The sequence below is a fragment of the Caretta caretta genome, chromosome 19 (genome assembly GCF_965140235.1).
Source record: "Caretta caretta isolate rCarCar2 chromosome 19, rCarCar1.hap1, whole genome shotgun sequence".
In the NCBI taxonomy this organism is placed as follows: domain Eukaryota; kingdom Metazoa; phylum Chordata; order Testudines; family Cheloniidae; genus Caretta; species Caretta caretta.
In genome coordinates, this window is record NC_134224.1 from 13,349,186 (window position 1) to 13,367,209 (window position 18,024).

Genomic DNA, 18,024 nt, shown 5'->3' on the forward strand with positions numbered 1-18,024 from the left:
GGCAATGAATTAATTTGTGGGACAGTGATGGGCTTAGCCTGGCCTGGGTGCGGGACAAAGAGAGGAGGAGCAGTAGGGTCTCTCTGACAACAGTCAGCTATTTGATAGTTTTTTGGGGTTACTTCTTGGATTGTTTGTTTGGATCAGAACATCAAACAACCTTATTTAATGTGGGATTAGATCAGCTTGTTTGGTAGAACATTAAATGGGCGCGAACGTTTCCTTCTCTGGCAATGAGGCTTCCATGCACAGCTCCGCTCCGAATGATGGGGGAGGACAGGCTGTTTGATGTGTCTCATGTAGGACAGCGCTGGTGAGATGCACCCCCAAGTCAGGGGCAGGGTCCAGAGTCCTTCTACTCCATTATTAGCTACAAAGGGCACTCACCCACCCCCTCTGGGTCCCAGTTCCAAAGCCATAGGCAGCAGGAATCCTATCCCAGTGTTTTCTGAATGCGCACCACTCTGTGTGTGGGTGAGTGTGTGTCTGTGTCTGTCCCCTTCAGCACTCTGGTGCATGAGTGCAGCTGTTCTGTGTGTGTGCGTGCATGCACACACGTTACCTGTGTGGATGTGAGGGAGCTTGTGTGCGTGTTATGTGTATGTGGCAGAGCTTTAGTGTGTGTGTGTACATGCACACGTGTACATTTGCTCATAAAATCTGATTGGGGGAGTTTTAGCGTGTGGGTGAGGTTGTGTTGTATATGCGTGCGTGTGGGAGATCTTTTGGCTGTGTTTGTGGGGGGGAGAGGTGTGTTGCGTATGTGTGCACTTGCTGTCTGTGTGCATGTGGCGGAGTTTTTGCATGGGGGGGGGAGGGATCTGCCAAAATCAGCTGTCAAGAAAGTAGGTCGGAGCTGATTTCTGACCCTCTCCTCTGTGCTTTTCTCCTCCAGCTGCCTGCAAAGAGAGCAAGCGTCCCCTTGAGGTGTCCCAGCACTCGGAGGAGATGGGCCTGATCCTGGGCATTTGTGCTGGGGGGCTGGTTGTCTTGATTATCCTTCTTGGAGCGATCATTGTCGTCATTCGAAAAGGGTAAGGAAATCACTGCCTCCTCATTCCCAGGCTGGTGCTGCAGCTGGCAGCTCCCTCGCGCCCTGGGCCCTTCTACTCCTCCCAGCACGGCTCCTCTGTCTTTCCTGGGTGAATGTCTGTGCTCAGGCAGTGAGAGACCAGCGACAGCCGCATCGGTCAGAGCCAGCGATGGGGAGGGGACCGAAATCCACCCCTGCAACTGGGCTGAGCCAAAATCCTGGCCTGTGCCTGCACTAGCATCCTCTGTGAAGCCCTTTCTGCTTTCACCCCCAGCTCTGCCGATGCCCCTCGGTCCTGACCCTCAGCCCCCCTGCTCGTGCAGTCGTGCCCCACCGCAGCTAGCTGGTGCACCTCTCTTCTGGCCTGCCTCCCACTCCAGCCTCTCACACCCAGATCTGCCCATTCACTCTGTCCTGGCCTGCAGCCCCGCTGCTGCCTAGTTTTGACCGTTTCCTGAGCGAATTGGGTCAGTGTGTCCCGCAAGACTCATATTTAAGCAGTCAGAATCATAGAATATCAGATGTGATAAAGTTCCTCCTCTACCTTGGTGGGTCCTGCACTTATTGGCGGATTTGCTTGCCTCAGAGATTCATGGCAGCCCTCAGTTTGGCCACTTTTGCTAGTGGCTCAAATCTGCTGTTCACTCAGATAACCTCATCACTGGCCAGCCTGGGGAAAAAAAGAGTAAGAACAATCCCCGCAGTTTCTGCTGATCCACCATGTGGGTCGGGGAACAGATCAGAGACCTTCCCCTCTGGTGGAACCTCCTGTTTTGGGTCCAGAGTTGGGAGGTTTGGGGGGAACCCAGGCCTGCCCTCTACCCTGGGTTCCAGCCTAGGGCCCTGTGGACTGTAGCTGTCTAGAGCGCCTCCTGGAACAGCTGTGTGACAGCTTCAGCTCCCTGGGCTACTTCCCCATGGCCTCCTCCCAACACCTTCTTTATCCTCACCACAGGACCTTCTTCCTGGTGTCTGTTAACGCTGGTACTCCTCAGTCCTCCAACAGCACATCCTCTCACTCCCAGCTCCTTACACGCACCTCACTAACTGGAGTGACAGCCTTTTTAAGCCAGGTGTCCTGATTAGCCTTAATTAATTCTAGCAGCTTCCCAGTTGACTACAGGTGTCCTAATTAGCCTGTCTGCCTTAATTAGCTCTAGAAAGCTCCTGAGTGTTCTGGAATAGTCCCTGTTATCTTACCCAGGGAAAAGGGACCTGCTTAACCTGGAACTAATGTATCTACCTTCGACCACTCTCTTGTAGTCATCTGGCCTGACCCTGTCACACAGGGTTGGAAGGGACCTCAGGAGGTCATCTAGCCCAACCCCCTGCTCAAAGCAGGATCAACCCCCACTATATCATCAGTCCCAGAGCCATGCTAGGTAAGAGTTCACAGCAACGTCCGAGCTCGGCCAGCATAAAAGCACTGCTTCCTTCGAGGAGGCCGGGAAGGGTTGTACACCGCGCAGGAGAAGCAGAAGCTCAGGGGAGTGGGCTGAGCGGGCCAGAGGCAGGGCATTTTGTGACTGTGTCAGAGGCTAATGTAGGTGCCTAGGGAGTATTAACAGTCTCGGGGGGGTCTGATTCCTCATTGCCCGCCCTGCGCGTTAAAACAACCAGATGGCAACACCAAATGACCCCGTGAGAGTGACAGCCAGAAAGGAGCGAGAGCCTGGCGCCGGCACCTGTTCCCAGAACATTCTGTGCAGCCCCACTGCACCCTGCCCAGATCAGGATCTGCTTCCCCCAGGGGATGGACATGCTGGGAGTTGGTCTCCCTCTTTGCTGCCGCTTCAGGCAGTCCCTTTTTTCTCCACCCTTTTGCTGTTCCCCTTAGGTTTCTGGATGAGACCTGAGAACCAGTGAACTCGTTCCGTTAGTAGCTGGTGTGGCAGCAATAACCCAGCGCACCGGTGCGCCTGCCCTTCAATGCCCCACGTTAGCTGCTACTCTCCAGCACGCTCTGCCACGACGGCGCTGACCGGTGCCCCATCCCTCTCCCAGCGGGCTGCCAGCATTAAGCCTGCTGCTAACAGCTCCTTTGCCTAGGAGGCAATGTTCCATAAAGGGCAGAGGAGTCACACCTGTCCAGGCAGGCTGCTACCTAATGCACTATACATGAAACAGACAGTGATAGACACTGACCTCCTTTCCCCTCCCCCCCCCCCCCCCCCCCCGCCTGGGCTGCAGGGTCCATGATGAGCCGCGGCCCACAGGAAAGCTCTCTGAGAGCGACCCGAGCTGTGACCGCGATGGCAGCTCTGTGCCGTTCTCATGTGCAGCTGAGCTGCGCTGGGGCAGGCTCCTTGATCTTGTCTCCGTGCAGGCAGCTCATGTTGGGCTGTCTGTCTCTCTTTGGAGCACCCCGGGGCTTTTGCTGCAGATTGGTCTCAAGGCGGGGGAGCTGGGTGTCCTTCTCCTCGCCTCAAAGAGCTCAGCATGTTTGCAGCTCCTTGCTGCAGACAGTCCTGCTCTGGCTTGTGCCTTCGCTGTAGGCAAAAGGCACGGAGAAGCTGGCTAGTAGGAAAAGAGGGTCCCCCGGGAGGAGAACTGATGGGAAGACAGGCTCCCCAAGATGGGGACGGAGCTAAGCTCTTGGAACTAGGGGTGCTGGGGTGCTGCCGCACCCCCTGGCTTGAAGTGCTTTCCATCATACGCAGGGTTTACAGTTTGGTTCAGTGGCTCTCAGCACCTCCACTATATAAATCATTCCAGCCCCCCTGCATCCCAGCATGCCTTTTGCATTCAGCTGGCCCACAGGAAAGGCTAAGGCCTTGTCTTCACTCATTTCTCTAATGCAGGCAGGCCAAGCTGCTATTAGCCTTGATAGAGACAAGCCCGGCTTGAAAAGCTGCACAGATGCAAATCATGTCTGGAATCCAAGGTGTGACGGCAGCCCGTGTAGACGCACCCTGCTAGCTTTGGTCTAGCTAGCACCAGTAACACTACTAGTGAAGCTGCGGCAGCCCAGGACCCTGGGTCTGTATTCAGGCAGCTAGCTCATCCTCACGTAGCTTCACTGCTGCTGGCATTTTTCAGAGTAGTTAGTCTGTGTTCGCAAAAAGAAAAGGAGGACTTGTGGCACCTTAGAGACTAACCAGTTTATTTGAGCATAAGCTTTCGTGAGCTACAGCTCACTTCATCGGATGCATACTGTGGAAAGTGTAGATCTTTTATACACACAAAGCATGAAAAAATACCTCCTCCCACCCCACTCTCCTGCTGGTAATAGCTTATCTAAAGTGATCACTCTCCTTACAATGTGAATGATAATCAAGTTGGGCCATTTCCAGCCCAAATCCAGGTTTTCTCACCCCCCCCTCCCCTCCACACACACACACACAAACCCACTCTCCTGCTGGTAATAGCTTATCTAAAGTGACCACTCTCCTTACAATGTGTATGATAATAAAGGTGGGCCATTTCCAGCACAAACAGCAGACTGGACTTCTACATAGAGTGCTTCCGCCGACGTGCATGGGCTGAAATTGTGGAAAAGCAGCATCACTTGCCCCATAACCTCAGCTGTGCAGAACACAATGCCATCCACAGCCTCAGAAACAACTCTGACATCATAATCAAAAAGGCTGACAAAGGAGGTGCTGTTGTCATGATGAATAGGTCGGAATATGAACAAGAGGCTGCTCGGCAGCTCTCCAACACCACTTTCTACAAGCCATTACCCTCTGATCCCACTGAGAGTTACCAGAAGAAACTACAGCTTTTGCTCAAGAAACTCCCTGAAAAAGCACAAGATCAAATCCGCACAGACACACCCCTGGAACCCTGACCTGGGATATTCTATCTACTACCCAAGATCCATAGACCTGGAAATCCTGGGCGCCCCATCATCTCAGGCATTGGCACCCTGACAGCAGGATTGTCTGGCTATGTAGACTCCCTCCTCAGGCCCTACGCCACCAGCATTCCCAGCTACCTTCGAGACACCACTGACTTCCTGAGGAAACTACAATCCATCGGTGATCTTCCTGATAACACCATCCTGGTCACTGTGGATGTAGAAGCCCTCTACACCAACATTCCACACAAAGATGGACTACAAGCCGTCAAGAACACTATCCCCGATAATGTCACGGCTAACCTGGTGGCTGAACTTCGTGACTTTGTCCTTACCCATAACTAGTTTACATTTGGGGACAAAGTATACCTTCAAATCAGCAGCACTGCTATGGGTACCCGCATGGCCCCACAGTATGCCAACATTTTTATGGCTGACTTAGAACAACGCTTCCTCAGCTCTCGTCCCCTAACGCCCCTACTCTACTTGCGCTATATTGATGACATCTTCATCATCTGGACCCATGGAAAAGAAGCCCTTGAGGAATTCCACCATGATTTCAACAATTTCCATCCCACCATCAACCCAACCTGGTCCAGTCCACACAAGAGATCCACTTCCTGGACACTACAGTGCTAATAAACGATGGTCACATAAACACCACCCTATACCGGAAACCTACTGACCGCTATTCCTACCTACATGCCTCCAGCTTTCACCCTGACCACACCACACGATCCATTGTCTACAGCCAAGCTCTGCGATACAACCGCATTTGCTCCAACCCCTCAGACAGAGACAAACACCTACAAGATCTCTATCAAGCATTCTTACAACTACAATACCCACCTGCGGAAGTGAAGAAACAGATTGATAGAGCCAGAAGAGTTCCCAGAAGTCACCTACTACAGGACAGGCCTAACAAAGAAAATAACAGAACGCCACTAGCCGTCACCTTCAGCCCCCAACTAAAACCCCTCCAACGCATTATTAAGGATCTACAACCTATCCTGAAGGATGACCCAACACTCTCACAAATCTTGGGAGACAGGCCAGTCCTTGCCTACAGACAGCCCCCCAACCTGAAGCAAATACTCACCAGCAACCACATACCACACAACAGAACCACTAACCCAGGACCGTATCCTTGCAACAAAGCCCGTTGCCAACTGTGCCCACATATCTATTCAGGGGACACCATCACAGGGCCTAATAACATCAGCCACACCATCAGAGGCTCGTTCACCTGCACATCTACCAATGTGATATATGCCATCATGTGCCAGCAATGCCCCTCTGCCATGTACATTGGTCAAACTGGACAGTCTCTACGTAAAAGAATAAATGGACACAAATCAGATGTCAAGAATTATAACATTCATAAACCAGTCGGAGAACACTTCAATCTCTCTGGTCACGCGATTACAGACATGAAAGTTGCAATTCTTCAACAAAAAAACTTCAAATCCAGACTCCAGCGAGAAACTGTTGAATTGGAATTCATTTGCAAATTGGATACAATTAACTTAGGCTTGAATAGAGACTGGGCGTGGCTAAGTCATTATGCAAGGTAACCTATTTCCCCTTGTTTTTTCCTAACCCCCGCCCCCCCAACTCCCTCAGACGTTCTTGTTAAACCCTGGATTTGTGCTGGAAATGGCCCACCTTGATTATCATACACATTGTAAGGAGAGTGGTCACTTTAGATAAGCTATTGGCAGCAGGAGAGTGGGGTGGGGGGAGGTATTTTTTCATGCTTTGTGTGTATAAAAAGATCTTCTACACTTTCCACAGTATGCATCCGATGAAGTGAGCTGTAGCTCACAAAAGCTTATGCTCAAATAATTGGTTAGTCTCTAAGGTGCCACAAGTACTCCTTTTCTTTATGCTGTTGTCATTGGCACAAGATAAAAGCCAGCCCCTGTATGTCTACACGTGCTGCAGCCATGCCTCTGATTGCAGTGTAGACGCACCCTGAGAGTGGGGAAAACCATTTCCCTGGCCACAGCGAGCTAGCATTGTACTGTGGTTAGAGCAAGGGACTGTGAGTCTGTTTACTGGGAGTGGATTATTAATGTCATTCCTCATTGCTGACTTTGCAAAGCATACAGAGGGCAAGTCAGGATCCCCATCTCTGTCACCCCAGAGCTCTCAGCTGGCCCTACACCATGGTCTCTCCAAAAGGTTGGGACTTGGCTATAAAGAAGATGCCACGTTGACTGTAAAGCAACATTGAGAGGTCACAGTCTTGTAACATCGCTCCCGATGATAGGGCTGAGGTCCCCCCTCTGCACTGGGATGCACAGGGCCTGAGCCATAGTCCAGCGAGACATTGCAAATGGTGATTCCAGGCAGCCAGAGGTCTCAGCTGAGAGGCCACAGTCCCATGGGCGCCATGGGGCAGGAAGGGGAATGGAGGAAGCCGAGGCCCCGCGTTTGTATCAGGACGTCACCTCTGCTGGAATTCGTACTGCACTCGGCTCTGTGGTATCTGACCCGTTCTGTGTGAGCAGGTGTTGGAGGAGGCTTGGAGCTCTGGCAGCCTTCCTCACCCCCAAACCACCATCCCCGGGGGGAAAGGGATTGCAGGGAAAGTCAGTGGAGGAGGAGGAGTCCTTTATGTCTGTGTCAGATCTCCTACTTGGCGATTTGTCTGTATCATAAAGAGTTAAAATTCCATCAGCTCCCACCCCAGGGCAAACAGGCAGGATGGCAGAGGGATGCGAGGAGCTTCATAGACCAGCCTGACTTGTAATGAGAGAAAGCATGGACCTATGGGGCCACATCTAGCATGTTCCCCCCTGTCCTTGGCTCGAGCAGCATAATTCCCAGCATCAAGAGTTACTGACCTTTTCTTAGCCAGACAAGAAATCAGCTGCGTGAAAAGGACCCCCCTGCAGTTTATCCTCCAGAGCTTCACCTGGTGAGGGGTTTCTGCTTGGCCCTGGGAGTGGCGTTTTCACTGGTCTGGCTGCTGCTTGCCAAGGAGCAGCAACAGAGCAGCTGCTATTCCCAGCAGGGTCCTTGGATGGGTGGAATTTTCATTCACTCCAAGCCAGAGCCAGACCGTGGTGGGGTCAATAGGTGCCGATCCCTGTGCAAAGGGCTCTCAAGCCTGAGGGCGGGGAGGTGACTGGAAGGAGTTTGCTCACTTTCCGGACCAGTCGGGAAGCGGACGGGTTTGTGTGCACATTCCTGCTCTCCGTAAATAATTATATAGAAAGGGAAGGGGCATTAGCATGCGTGTAACAGGGATGTCAGACAGCTGGCAGATGCAGCAACCACATGTGTATTAGTCCCCATCGGAATCCTTTAGCCTTGATCTTCTTTAAGGCCAAAGCAGAGAGAGAGCCACTTTAGCACCAAGGAGCTGCTCAGAGCCATAAAGAGCTTGCTCCCCCCAGAGCCAGTGGGTTTCCCAGCACCTATCAGCATGTCCACCTTCAAGCCCAAATGCTCCAGCAGGAGAAGGCAGGCACCCAGGTGTCATGCGCCCTGCAGCTAGCACTCTGTGTGCTTTTGATGTGGAAGGTGAACGGAGACGGGGTGATAGCCCAATGGCCTTCGGTCGCCTCCCCTGGGGCATCAGTTCACTGCCAGTGCTCATGCGTCCCTAATGCGGGAGGGGAAAACAGGATCTTGTGTTCGGAGCCGGCAGCAGGGGCAGGAGGGCCTCAGTGAAGGGGACTCCCAGCCCATGCAGGATCACTAAACCAACCACAGCATCTTCTGCACAGCCGCTGGAGCGGGCTGGTGGCCCCTTGGAGCACAGGGCAGGGGCAGGGCAGAATCTCTTTATTCAGAGTCTCCTGCAGCCTGAGGTCTTGGCCTAGATCTGCCCTGGTAGGAAAGAGACAGGCACATCACTGGAGAACACAGATGTTCCGAGCCAGGCACAATAGAACAAAATCATGGAGTCTGCTGTGTCCCATTTTCAACTTGGGGGCCAAAATGCTGTTTTAGGTGCCTAAATGGAGCCTTGCAACCTGAGAATGGGCCTTCTTGTGCATAAGGGTCTGTCGCCAGCGCCGTCAGAGGTGTGACTGCAGCACATGTCAACATACCCGAGCTAGTTTTGCTCTAGCTAGCGCCAATAACAACGGCAGGGAAGCCTCAGCAGCAAGGGCGAGGCACTTGGGTACGTCCCCAGGATTCTGGTGGGTTTGTACAGCCCATGCTGCTGTGGCTTCACTGCCGCTGTTATCGGGGCTAGCTAGATCAGAGAGCTAGGTCGGGTGTGTCTACACGTACTGCAGCCACACCTCTGACTGCAGTGTAGACAGAACTTATATCACATGGAATCCAAACGATCAGAGATGGAGGAACCCACCGAGCCCGATCTAGACCAGTGCCAAAGGCTGGTTCTGCTCCCCTCACTGTGTTCTCCAGGGCTTTGTCCAGTCTTGGCCTCAGTGACCCAAGCAATGCTGCTTCCACCACTTCCCTTCAGTGTCTATCCCACCCACTGGCTGAGCTCACCAACGCTCTCTTGACATTGTCCCTAAATTATCCTTTGCTTGGTTTCTTCTCATTACTCCTACTTTTACCCTCTGCCCATTTCCTCTTGTTCCTTGGGCAGTCGCCCTTCAGGGGGACAGTTTTCAAGCCACTTCTTAGTACTTAGCCAAGCTATAAGGTTCCTCTTTTCCCTTCTCACTCTAGTCTCCGGGCCATTTTTGATGCTGTTCTCTGAACTGCCTTCACTTTGCCAACGTCTTTCTTGCGTGGAGGTGTCTAAAAACAGACAGATGCAGTAGGACAAGAGCTGAATAAAGAACAATCAACTACACACACACACACACACCCCTGGGCATATAAATCTAAGAAAAAAGGCACAGAAATCCTGTGGACGGTTTCATTCCAGTGCTGACTCAGTTTTGTTTCTCAGACTACCACTCAGTGATGCAGAGATTTAATCACTTCTCAACGTCTGCTGGCTTTTTTTATTTCTAAATAGAAATTGATTTTGAATTTTGCAAATCAGCCCGTGAAATCACGCTCTCTGTCTCTTGTTCTTTATAGTGTGACAAAATGACTGCACCGAGTCTCTGGGGATGTCTGCGCTGCATTCCCAGGGTGTGATTGCAGCTCACAGAGACATCCCTGAGTGAGCTTTCATCTAGCTAGCTCTGGTCCTGCATCCATGAAGCTGCAGCAGCCTCATGAGTAATTACCCAGGGTTCGGGGCAGGCTTGTACAGCCCGTATTGAAGCCCTTGCCGATGTGGCTTCATTGCTCTGGGACCTGAGCTAGCTGGGTTGTTATGTCTACACAAGGTGCAATCACACCACATGACTGCACAATAGACATACCCTGTGAGACTTGGTAAGAGAGTTGAACTTCCATGCAGGGGACTCGTGGGATGAGTCCCAGACAGCCAGGCCCAAGCTTGGGATACCTGGTGCTCTACAGAAGGAACTGCAACATTCTCCTTCCCACTCCTCGCCAGGATACGTTCCCGGAGATGGTGCACGTGGTTTCCAAGAGGGCTGGGAGTGAGTGGCATGACACACAGTGTTTCAGGCAGACCACATGGAACAAATCCATGAACAGCTTCCAAATGAGGCAGTTTGTTAATTGGATAAGAATAGCCCCCCCATATAATAATTCAGGTAAAGCAGCCAGCTGTTATAACAGTGATTCCCAAACTAGGGACGCCCCTTGTTCAGGGAAAGCCCCTGGCGGGCCGGGCTGGTTTGTTTACCTGCCGCGTCCGCAGGGGGTTCAGCCGATTGCGGCTCCCACTGGCCGCGGTTTGCCATTTTCGGCCAGTGGGGGCTGCGGGAAACAGCGCGGGCCGAGGGATGTGCTGACCGCCTTTCCCACCGCCCCCATTGGCCTGGAGCGGTGAACCGCAGCCAGTGGGAGCAGCGATCAGCCGAACCTGCGGACGCGGCAGGTAAACAAACCGGCCCGGCCCGCCAGGAGCTTTCCCTGAGCAAGCAGCACCCCTAATTTGGGAACCACTGCGTTATAAGGAGAGAGAAACTCACAACAGAGCTCAGAGAGGGAGACGGGCATACAGGGAAGGCACAAGTCTGGGTAGCCAGAGATTTGGGCTCAGTTCCCAGACTTGTAGGGTCTGATGCTGACCTGCCTGGCAGGGAAGGGCACACAGAAGAATCCACTAAAGTTTGGGAGCACCTAAGAATGCCTCCAACTAAAACAAACTCCATAGCTCCTGGGGGTTTGGGTTGGGCTCTGAAGTTTGTGTGGCCTGGACTCAGCTTTATTATGGGCCAGGCTAGACCCTCAGACCTGAATCTCCAAATGCATCTGACTCTGGGGAAGAGCCAGGCTCACAGCCATCGCTGGTGCTGTTCTCCAGCCTCCTGCAAGCCTTTGTTTACAAAGAGTGTTAGACCTGCCGCTTGGCCTGAGCTGCTTGGAACCCAAGACTGGCTTGTGAGCAGTGGTGAGCTGGACCCGGTTCACACCTGTTCACTAGAACTGGTTGTTAAATTTAGAGTCCCTTTTAGAACCGGTTGTCCCGTGAGGGACAACCGGTTCTAAAAGGGTTTCTAAATTTAACAACTGGCCAAAAGTGGCGCCTTAGGCGCCGACTCAGTGGGTACTCCGGGGCTGGAGCACCCACGGGGAAAATTTGATGGGTGCAGAGCACCCACCAGCAGCTCCCTGCCCTGCGCCTGGCCCCAGCTTGCCTCTGCCTCCGCCTCCTCCCCTGAACACGCCGCCCTGCTCTGCTTCTCCGCCTCCCCCCTCTCCCCGCCCCCCCCCCGGCTTCATGCGAATCAGCTGTTCGCGCGGGAAGCCGGGGGGCTGAGAAACAGGCGGCGGCTTCGCACTCAGGCCCAGGGAGGTGGAGGGGAGCTGTGGCCTGGGGGCGGGGGTGAGGAGGGCCGCCCGCACCGCAGCAGGTAACCCTGGGGGGGGGGGGCGGGGGGCTCACCTCCACCTCCCTGGGCCTGAGCACGAAGCCGCCGCCTTCTTCTCAGCCCTCCTTGGCTTCCCGCTGAACAGCGGATTCATGGGAGGCTGGGGGGGGGGCACAGAGAAGCAGAGCGTTCAGGGGAGGAGGTGGAGCGGAGGTGAGCTGGGGCTGGGCGCGGGCCGGGGAGCTGCCGGTGGGTGCTCTGCACCCACCAAATTTTCCCCATGGGTGCTCCAGCCCCGGAGCATCCACGGAGTTGGTGCCTAAGGCACCACTTTTGATGTGATCAGTGGGGGGAGCAGCCGCTCCCCCTGCTCCCCTCCTAACTATGCTACCCCACCCCTAGGAGCCAGAGGGACCTGCCAGATGCTTCCTGGGAGCTGCCCCAGGTAAGCACCGCTGGGTCTCCCCACCTCGCCCCCCGGCATGTCCCTCTGGCTCTTAGGGGCAGGGTGGGCACCCACTACGGTGGCCCATGAGACCCTCCTGCCTGGTTCTGGGGGCAGTCAGGGGACAGGGGAGGGGGGTGGATGGGGCAGGGGTCCAGGGGGGCGTCAAGTAACACGGGGGGTTGGATGGGGCAGGAGTCCCAGGGGGGCGGGGGTGGGCCACGTCCCCCTCATGGGGTGAGGAGGGAACCAGTTAAGATTTTGGCAGCTCATCGCTGTTTGTGAGCATATTCCCCTCTTTCAGAGCCAGCAGGCGCTGGGAGGGCCTCTGGGGTGACCTTCTCCCCACTCAGGGCAGGGTGTGTGGACTCTGGAGGGAGCTGCATTTGACCTATGCTGGAAAGGATCTGGGATGTGATCCCATCCTGACACTAGATGGGGGGGGGGGGGGCAAAGAGGGTGTCTGAGGATTCCCCCTGTCCCCTCAGCAATCCCATTATCTCTGCATCTCTGGGTGGCTGTCGCTGTCTTTGCAGCCCTGCAGGGCTTTGTGGACAAAGGAATATTTACCCACATCCCATTGAGCCTCCGCAGTTGGCAGTGACTCTGCTGCAGCTCCACTGGAACAAGCACACAGCAGCGCTTGGCTCATGAGGAATGGCCTTTGTGCCTACTGAGAAGGTAGCCAGAGTATGCCAGCGAATGCTGCCACCCGAAGTGCCATGGCAGCATTCCCCGCGGTTCAGCCAGCCCTGTCTTCTTCAAAGAATCCACATGGTTTCCAGTGAGCTTTGGCCGTTAGGGGTAGCCCACCCCTGCTGGGCGTTCGGGTGTGGCTGGTCCTGCGGCAGGTGGGTCCTATGTCAGTTAATTAGCAGAACCCCAGACCCAAACACCCCATGATCTTTACTTGTCTATTTGCTTAGGTGCCTCCCTGCCTTCTCACAATCCCTGTAGTATCTGAGCACGCTGAGGCATTACAGACTCTGTCCTCACAGCCCCCCCGTGGAGCAGGGAAGCATCTGTTAGGATCAATAAATTATCCCCATTTTGTAGATGGGGACACCAAGGCACAGAGCAGCGAAGCTACTTGCTTTGGCCACATAAGGAGTTTGTTGCAGAGCCAAGGACTGAGTCCAGTTCAGATCTGCATGTCACAGCTCTGTCCTGCCTCTCTCAGGAGTCCAAACAAGGGACCCCCTGAGCTGAACCCTCACCATGAACTCAGTCACAGGTGTGAGTCCCCATGTGGTTCCGAGCCCAGCCCAGTGTATGTCGGTGGTTTGGCTCCGGTGGGATGGCACAGGATCATCAGGCTTTATTATAAAGCCAGCTTGTTACTGTCCCTGTAAGTGGTGTACCTGCACGGTGGTTTGGCTTGGGTAGCTGCTGAGCGCAGCCTGTTCCTCTCAGTGTGGCTAGAACAGGCCACCAAGCTCCCTGTTTGGCCATTGCTATTCTTGGTCAGAGCCTTTCTTTATTTCCTGAGCAAAGACAGAGGCCGGCGCGCATCGTTCGCTGGCAGCAGGAGGCATGCAAGGTGAGCGTTTGGTGATAAGGGACCAGCAATAAGGGGCTATAGCAGGGGAGTCAGTCTGCCAGGTGCTCTCCTCCCAACTGACAGCTGAATCTCTCTCTCCCTCCCTCCCGCTCCCTGGCTCTGTTCTACAATCTCAGGTTATTGGTCTGTCACAGCACTTTGGGGGTCCAGAGCTCTGTTAACAGGAAGGCTTATTTGCATTGTGGTTTGGCCCTGGATGATGTGTGACTGGGGGTTGGAAGCACCAGCTTGGGTTAAAAACGTCAAGCCCCTGCTCCTGTCTGGTGAAATCTCCGTCACACCCCAAAAGCTGTATGACCCCTAGAAGGGGGGTGCTCGGCAAAGTGCTCACCCACTTGCAGTATCCCCCACCCTTTTGATAGCTTGCTGATACAATCATCCAGGCTCTAAGAAGTCATATTACTGGGTGAAGTGCGGGGAGGACCAGAGATGGGGACAGAGGACGGGTTTGGGGTCACAGGCCCTGTGCAACCTCTTAGCCTTTTTGTGGCAGTGACAGGCTGTTAGTCATGGATGGAGCAGAGTGAGTTCCACTTCCCCATAGCTCTGCCAGTCAATGCCCCTCCTGGTCTGCAAGTCCTGGGCTCCCCACACAGCTCCGCCAATGCCTGGCCTGCAGCGCTCCCTGCTATTCCAGACCTCACCCCCCAGCCCCGCTTCTGCACTTCCATCCTGACCTGTCCAAGAACCCCTGCTGGTCTGTGTCTGGGCTCCTGAGTGGGACATCTTGTGAGTGAGCACTGGATCACACTCTGCCTGTATCAGCAGTTCCCAGCCTTTGTGTGTGTCCACACCAGCCTGCGCTGCATCCTGCCAGGTCGATGCTTTCTCACCCCGTGCCCATTATTAAGACCACGGACCCAGTGTGCTGGGTGCTGTGCAGACAGGCACAAAGCCAGCCTGCCTGCCCCAATGAGGTTACCGTCTGAAGAGCTATAGGCCTGATCCTGGAGAGTGGGGAGCAATTCCTGGAGGTGCTGAGCATGGTTGGCTCACATTGGCTCCAGTGGCTCAGCCCCTGGCAGGATCAAGCCCCTGGGGAGCAATGCTGGAGATGTTAACACAAGTCCTGGTGGTGCAATGGAGCTTGGTCTCCTCGGCCACGATCAGCCAGACCATTTGGAAAGCCACATTCACTCTCTATTGCCAACGGGACCAAAGGAGCTGAAGCAACAACAAGCTGACCTGCCACCATGGAATCTGGCTTTCCTTGGCCTGGCCTTCCCCACTTTCTGTCTCCCCATTTTCACATTCCAGCCAGAAGCCCCAGAGGAAGATGCAGGCTGTAGACACAAAGGCGATGCATCCTTTCTGCGGCCTGGCTCCGCTACACCTTGCTTGGTATTCAAAGGGCCCTCACAGCCTTTCTCATGGATATTTTTCTCCCTGCTGCTTTATCCAGCCAGAGCTCTGTGCTTTCACTGATATCTGTCCAAGAGAAATTGGACCTCTTCTTGCCTGATGTGGGTTGTTCCCCCCTGCCCTTCCCTCGGCTCAGAGTTGTTTTTTTTCTCCTAGCACGCCAGACTGCGGATTCATCTCCCATCTCCTGCTTCTGTCTCTGTTTCAGAGCAGATAAGCAGAAGGAAGAAAAAAAAATAAACAAAAGGGGTGGTATTATCCTGTGAGCCCCGACTGGGCATCACATCCACTCTTCGACAGCAGTGTTTGTTTCCTCAGCTGCACGGCCAGCTGAGAGCCAGGAAAGAGTGTCAGAGACGTGTTCACGAACAAGAGGGAAGCGAGGAGGGCACTAGTGCTTTGTTCCCTGTTAGCTTATACCCTCATCCCAGCCATGTTCAGTAACCTCTTAGGGCCTGAGCCCTGCCTGGTCCTAGTGGGAAAGCTCCCAGCATCTCCCTGCATCAGATCACTCAGCCCTACAAGCCACATACTTCTTGTCCAAGGCAGTAATTTGTGGGGGGGAGAGGGGGTGGAGGGTGACTGGGGGAAAATAGTAATGCAGTAGTAAAGGATGGTATCCTCCCATCGGGCTGTGATCTCTGATCTCGGTTACACCAGTGTAAATAAGGAGTTAAGTCCATTCCATGTGAAAAGAATAATTAACAATCAGACATAATGAAAAATACAGCATACAAATGTCTGGAGGGGCTATAACCCACCTGCTTCAAGGCATAAACCAATCTGGACTATCTGGTCAGGAAGAAACTTCTCCACTGAGCAGGCTATTCCATAATTGTCCACTAAGGAGGAGACTTCTTGCCCCTTCTTCTGAAATAGTTGGTCCTGGCCACTGTCTGAGATGGGATGCTGGACTACCTGGTCTGATCAGTCAGGCGATTCCTATCAAGCACAAAGTCAGCAGCTTGAGCGTGAGTTCAGGTGTCTCTCCATGAGGTCTGCTCCTTTCGTGGCTCTGTTGAGCAGGAGCTCTGTCCAGGGATGTGGTGTGAGATACAGGAATTTCAGCATGTGGATTTCCATGCAGGAGGCTTACAAGGCATCTGATGAGTTTTACATGTAGATTTTTGGAGGGAGGGGGAGTTATTATTAACGCCAAAACTTATTGAAAAACACCAAACAAAAACAACCCCTCAAAGATTTTGTTGAGCTCATTTCTCAACTAGACAATCAGCTTGTCACAAAAGGTAATGACAGTCCCTAGCTCTTACAGGGCACTCTTCATCTGTAGGGTTCAAATGCTTTCCAAAAGAGGCAAGTAGTATTAGCCATGTCTGGGGAAACTGAGGCACAGAGCAATGAAAGGACTTACCTAAGGGCACCCAGCAGGTCTGTGGCAGAGGTGAGACTAGAACCCACCTCTCCTGAGTCCCAGTCCAGGGCTTTAGCCACTAGACTACACTGTCTCAAAGCAGCTTCTAATTCCACTCATGAGGCCACCTCCCGACCTGGCACTCTAGCCATCCTGTACCATAGGCCACACGGTCTGTCCAGTGCTGCAGTTGCAGGATCCCTCCTTTCGCTGTCCCCACTGATGCAGTATGTCACCAACGCCTGCCGTTGGACCTGAACCTATTAATTGGGATCCAGCTCTGGTGAGGAAGGTAGATCCTGGAACAAGCACGTTGGGCAACCACTGATGTTGCATTTGTTACCTTCACCCTGATCGTACTGTATGGGAGGTGCCAGTGTGTCCTAGTGAGGTTGTCAAAGATTACAGAGTGAGAATCCCTGATACTTTTCTCTCCAGAGTCTCTTGAGCTACTGGGAGAGCTCAAGCTTCTGACGCCCCTGATCATTATAAGGCCTGTTGATTTAGGCAGTTGTCCAACTTACTAAGATGGAAGAAGGCCAGTGAAACGCTTCGAAAATAAAGTGTTGAGATGCATTTGGGGGCCAGCAAGGGGGAGTGACCTGTGGAGAAGAAGATCTTCTAGAGAGCTACGGGAGGCCTATGGAGAACCAAGGACAGCAAATCGTAGTAAAACCCCGACGACTCCAGTGGGCAGGGCATGGGGTTACTCTGACAGGAGACAGACCAGCCCAGGATCTCTTGGAAGGACGTCCTTATGGCATCCAACCTCGTGCCAACCAAGGAGAAGATGGAGGGATCATACTGAGCAAGAATTAAGAGCTCTTATTATGCATGACCATCAGTGGGAACAATATGCCCTTTCCAGAAAGAGGTGGGGGCAAATTATACAAGTAGCCAATGATCTCTATGGTCTATGAGCCAGGGAGTAAATGAAGTAAGTTGCTAAGAAGCAGGCCCAACCTTCATGGCTTGCCAATGGTTCTCTGTTGAACTGAAGGCATCTCAGTAGGCAGAATGTCTCACCTTAGTGAGATTTTACTAGCGCTTCAGCTCCAGCATGAATTTGTGCTGAGGCTCTTCTGCAGAGGAGCGTGTGCCCCCAGCGGGCTGGACCTGAAGCATTCTGGAATCAATAAAACTTACCTGGCAACTCTGTCAGTCTTTTGCTGTTCTCAGGCTGTATTTCCTGTGCCTCAAAGTGCGTCATCTCACTGACCTTCCTGCTGAAAAGCCTGCACTAGGGAAATAAAAATTGTTGCAGCCTGCTATTGGTTAGGACATGCCAAGTGTGCAATGCCTTTACCACCCTTGCATCCACACACATTGTAAACTCAGGGTGAGGACTGTAGCTAAGGTCTGGCGGAAAGGGGGAAGGCCGGGAGATACGAGTATTGTATCGTCTCCCTACAGGATGCTGCAGCCTGCTGACCATTTGGTCCAGCAAATCAGCATCACCTGCATCCCAGCCCAGGATTCTGGAGAGATAGATGCTTCCCTGCCTGGTTGAGAGGTGCACCTCAGCCAAAGAGATGAGCCTTGGAAATAGCCACCAGCTCCATGGATTTGACCGTGACATTTGCTGAGTGTATTTACTCTGGAAGCTAAGTGGGGTG

General features: G+C 53.3%; 1 protein-coding gene across 11 annotated transcripts in view; it reads left to right on the forward strand.

Moving 5' to 3' along the window:
- PTPRU (protein tyrosine phosphatase receptor type U) overlaps positions 1-18,024 on the forward strand; it is a 322,599-nt gene that overhangs the window by 229,898 nt on the left and 74,677 nt on the right. For all 11 annotated transcript variants that reach the window (XM_075121404.1, XM_048825551.2, XM_048825549.2 and 8 more), the window contains exon 14: positions 896-1,034. In XM_075121404.1, coding sequence (XP_074977505.1) covers positions 896-1,034 — 139 coding nt within the window. The remainder of the gene's footprint in view (positions 1-895; positions 1,035-18,024) is intronic.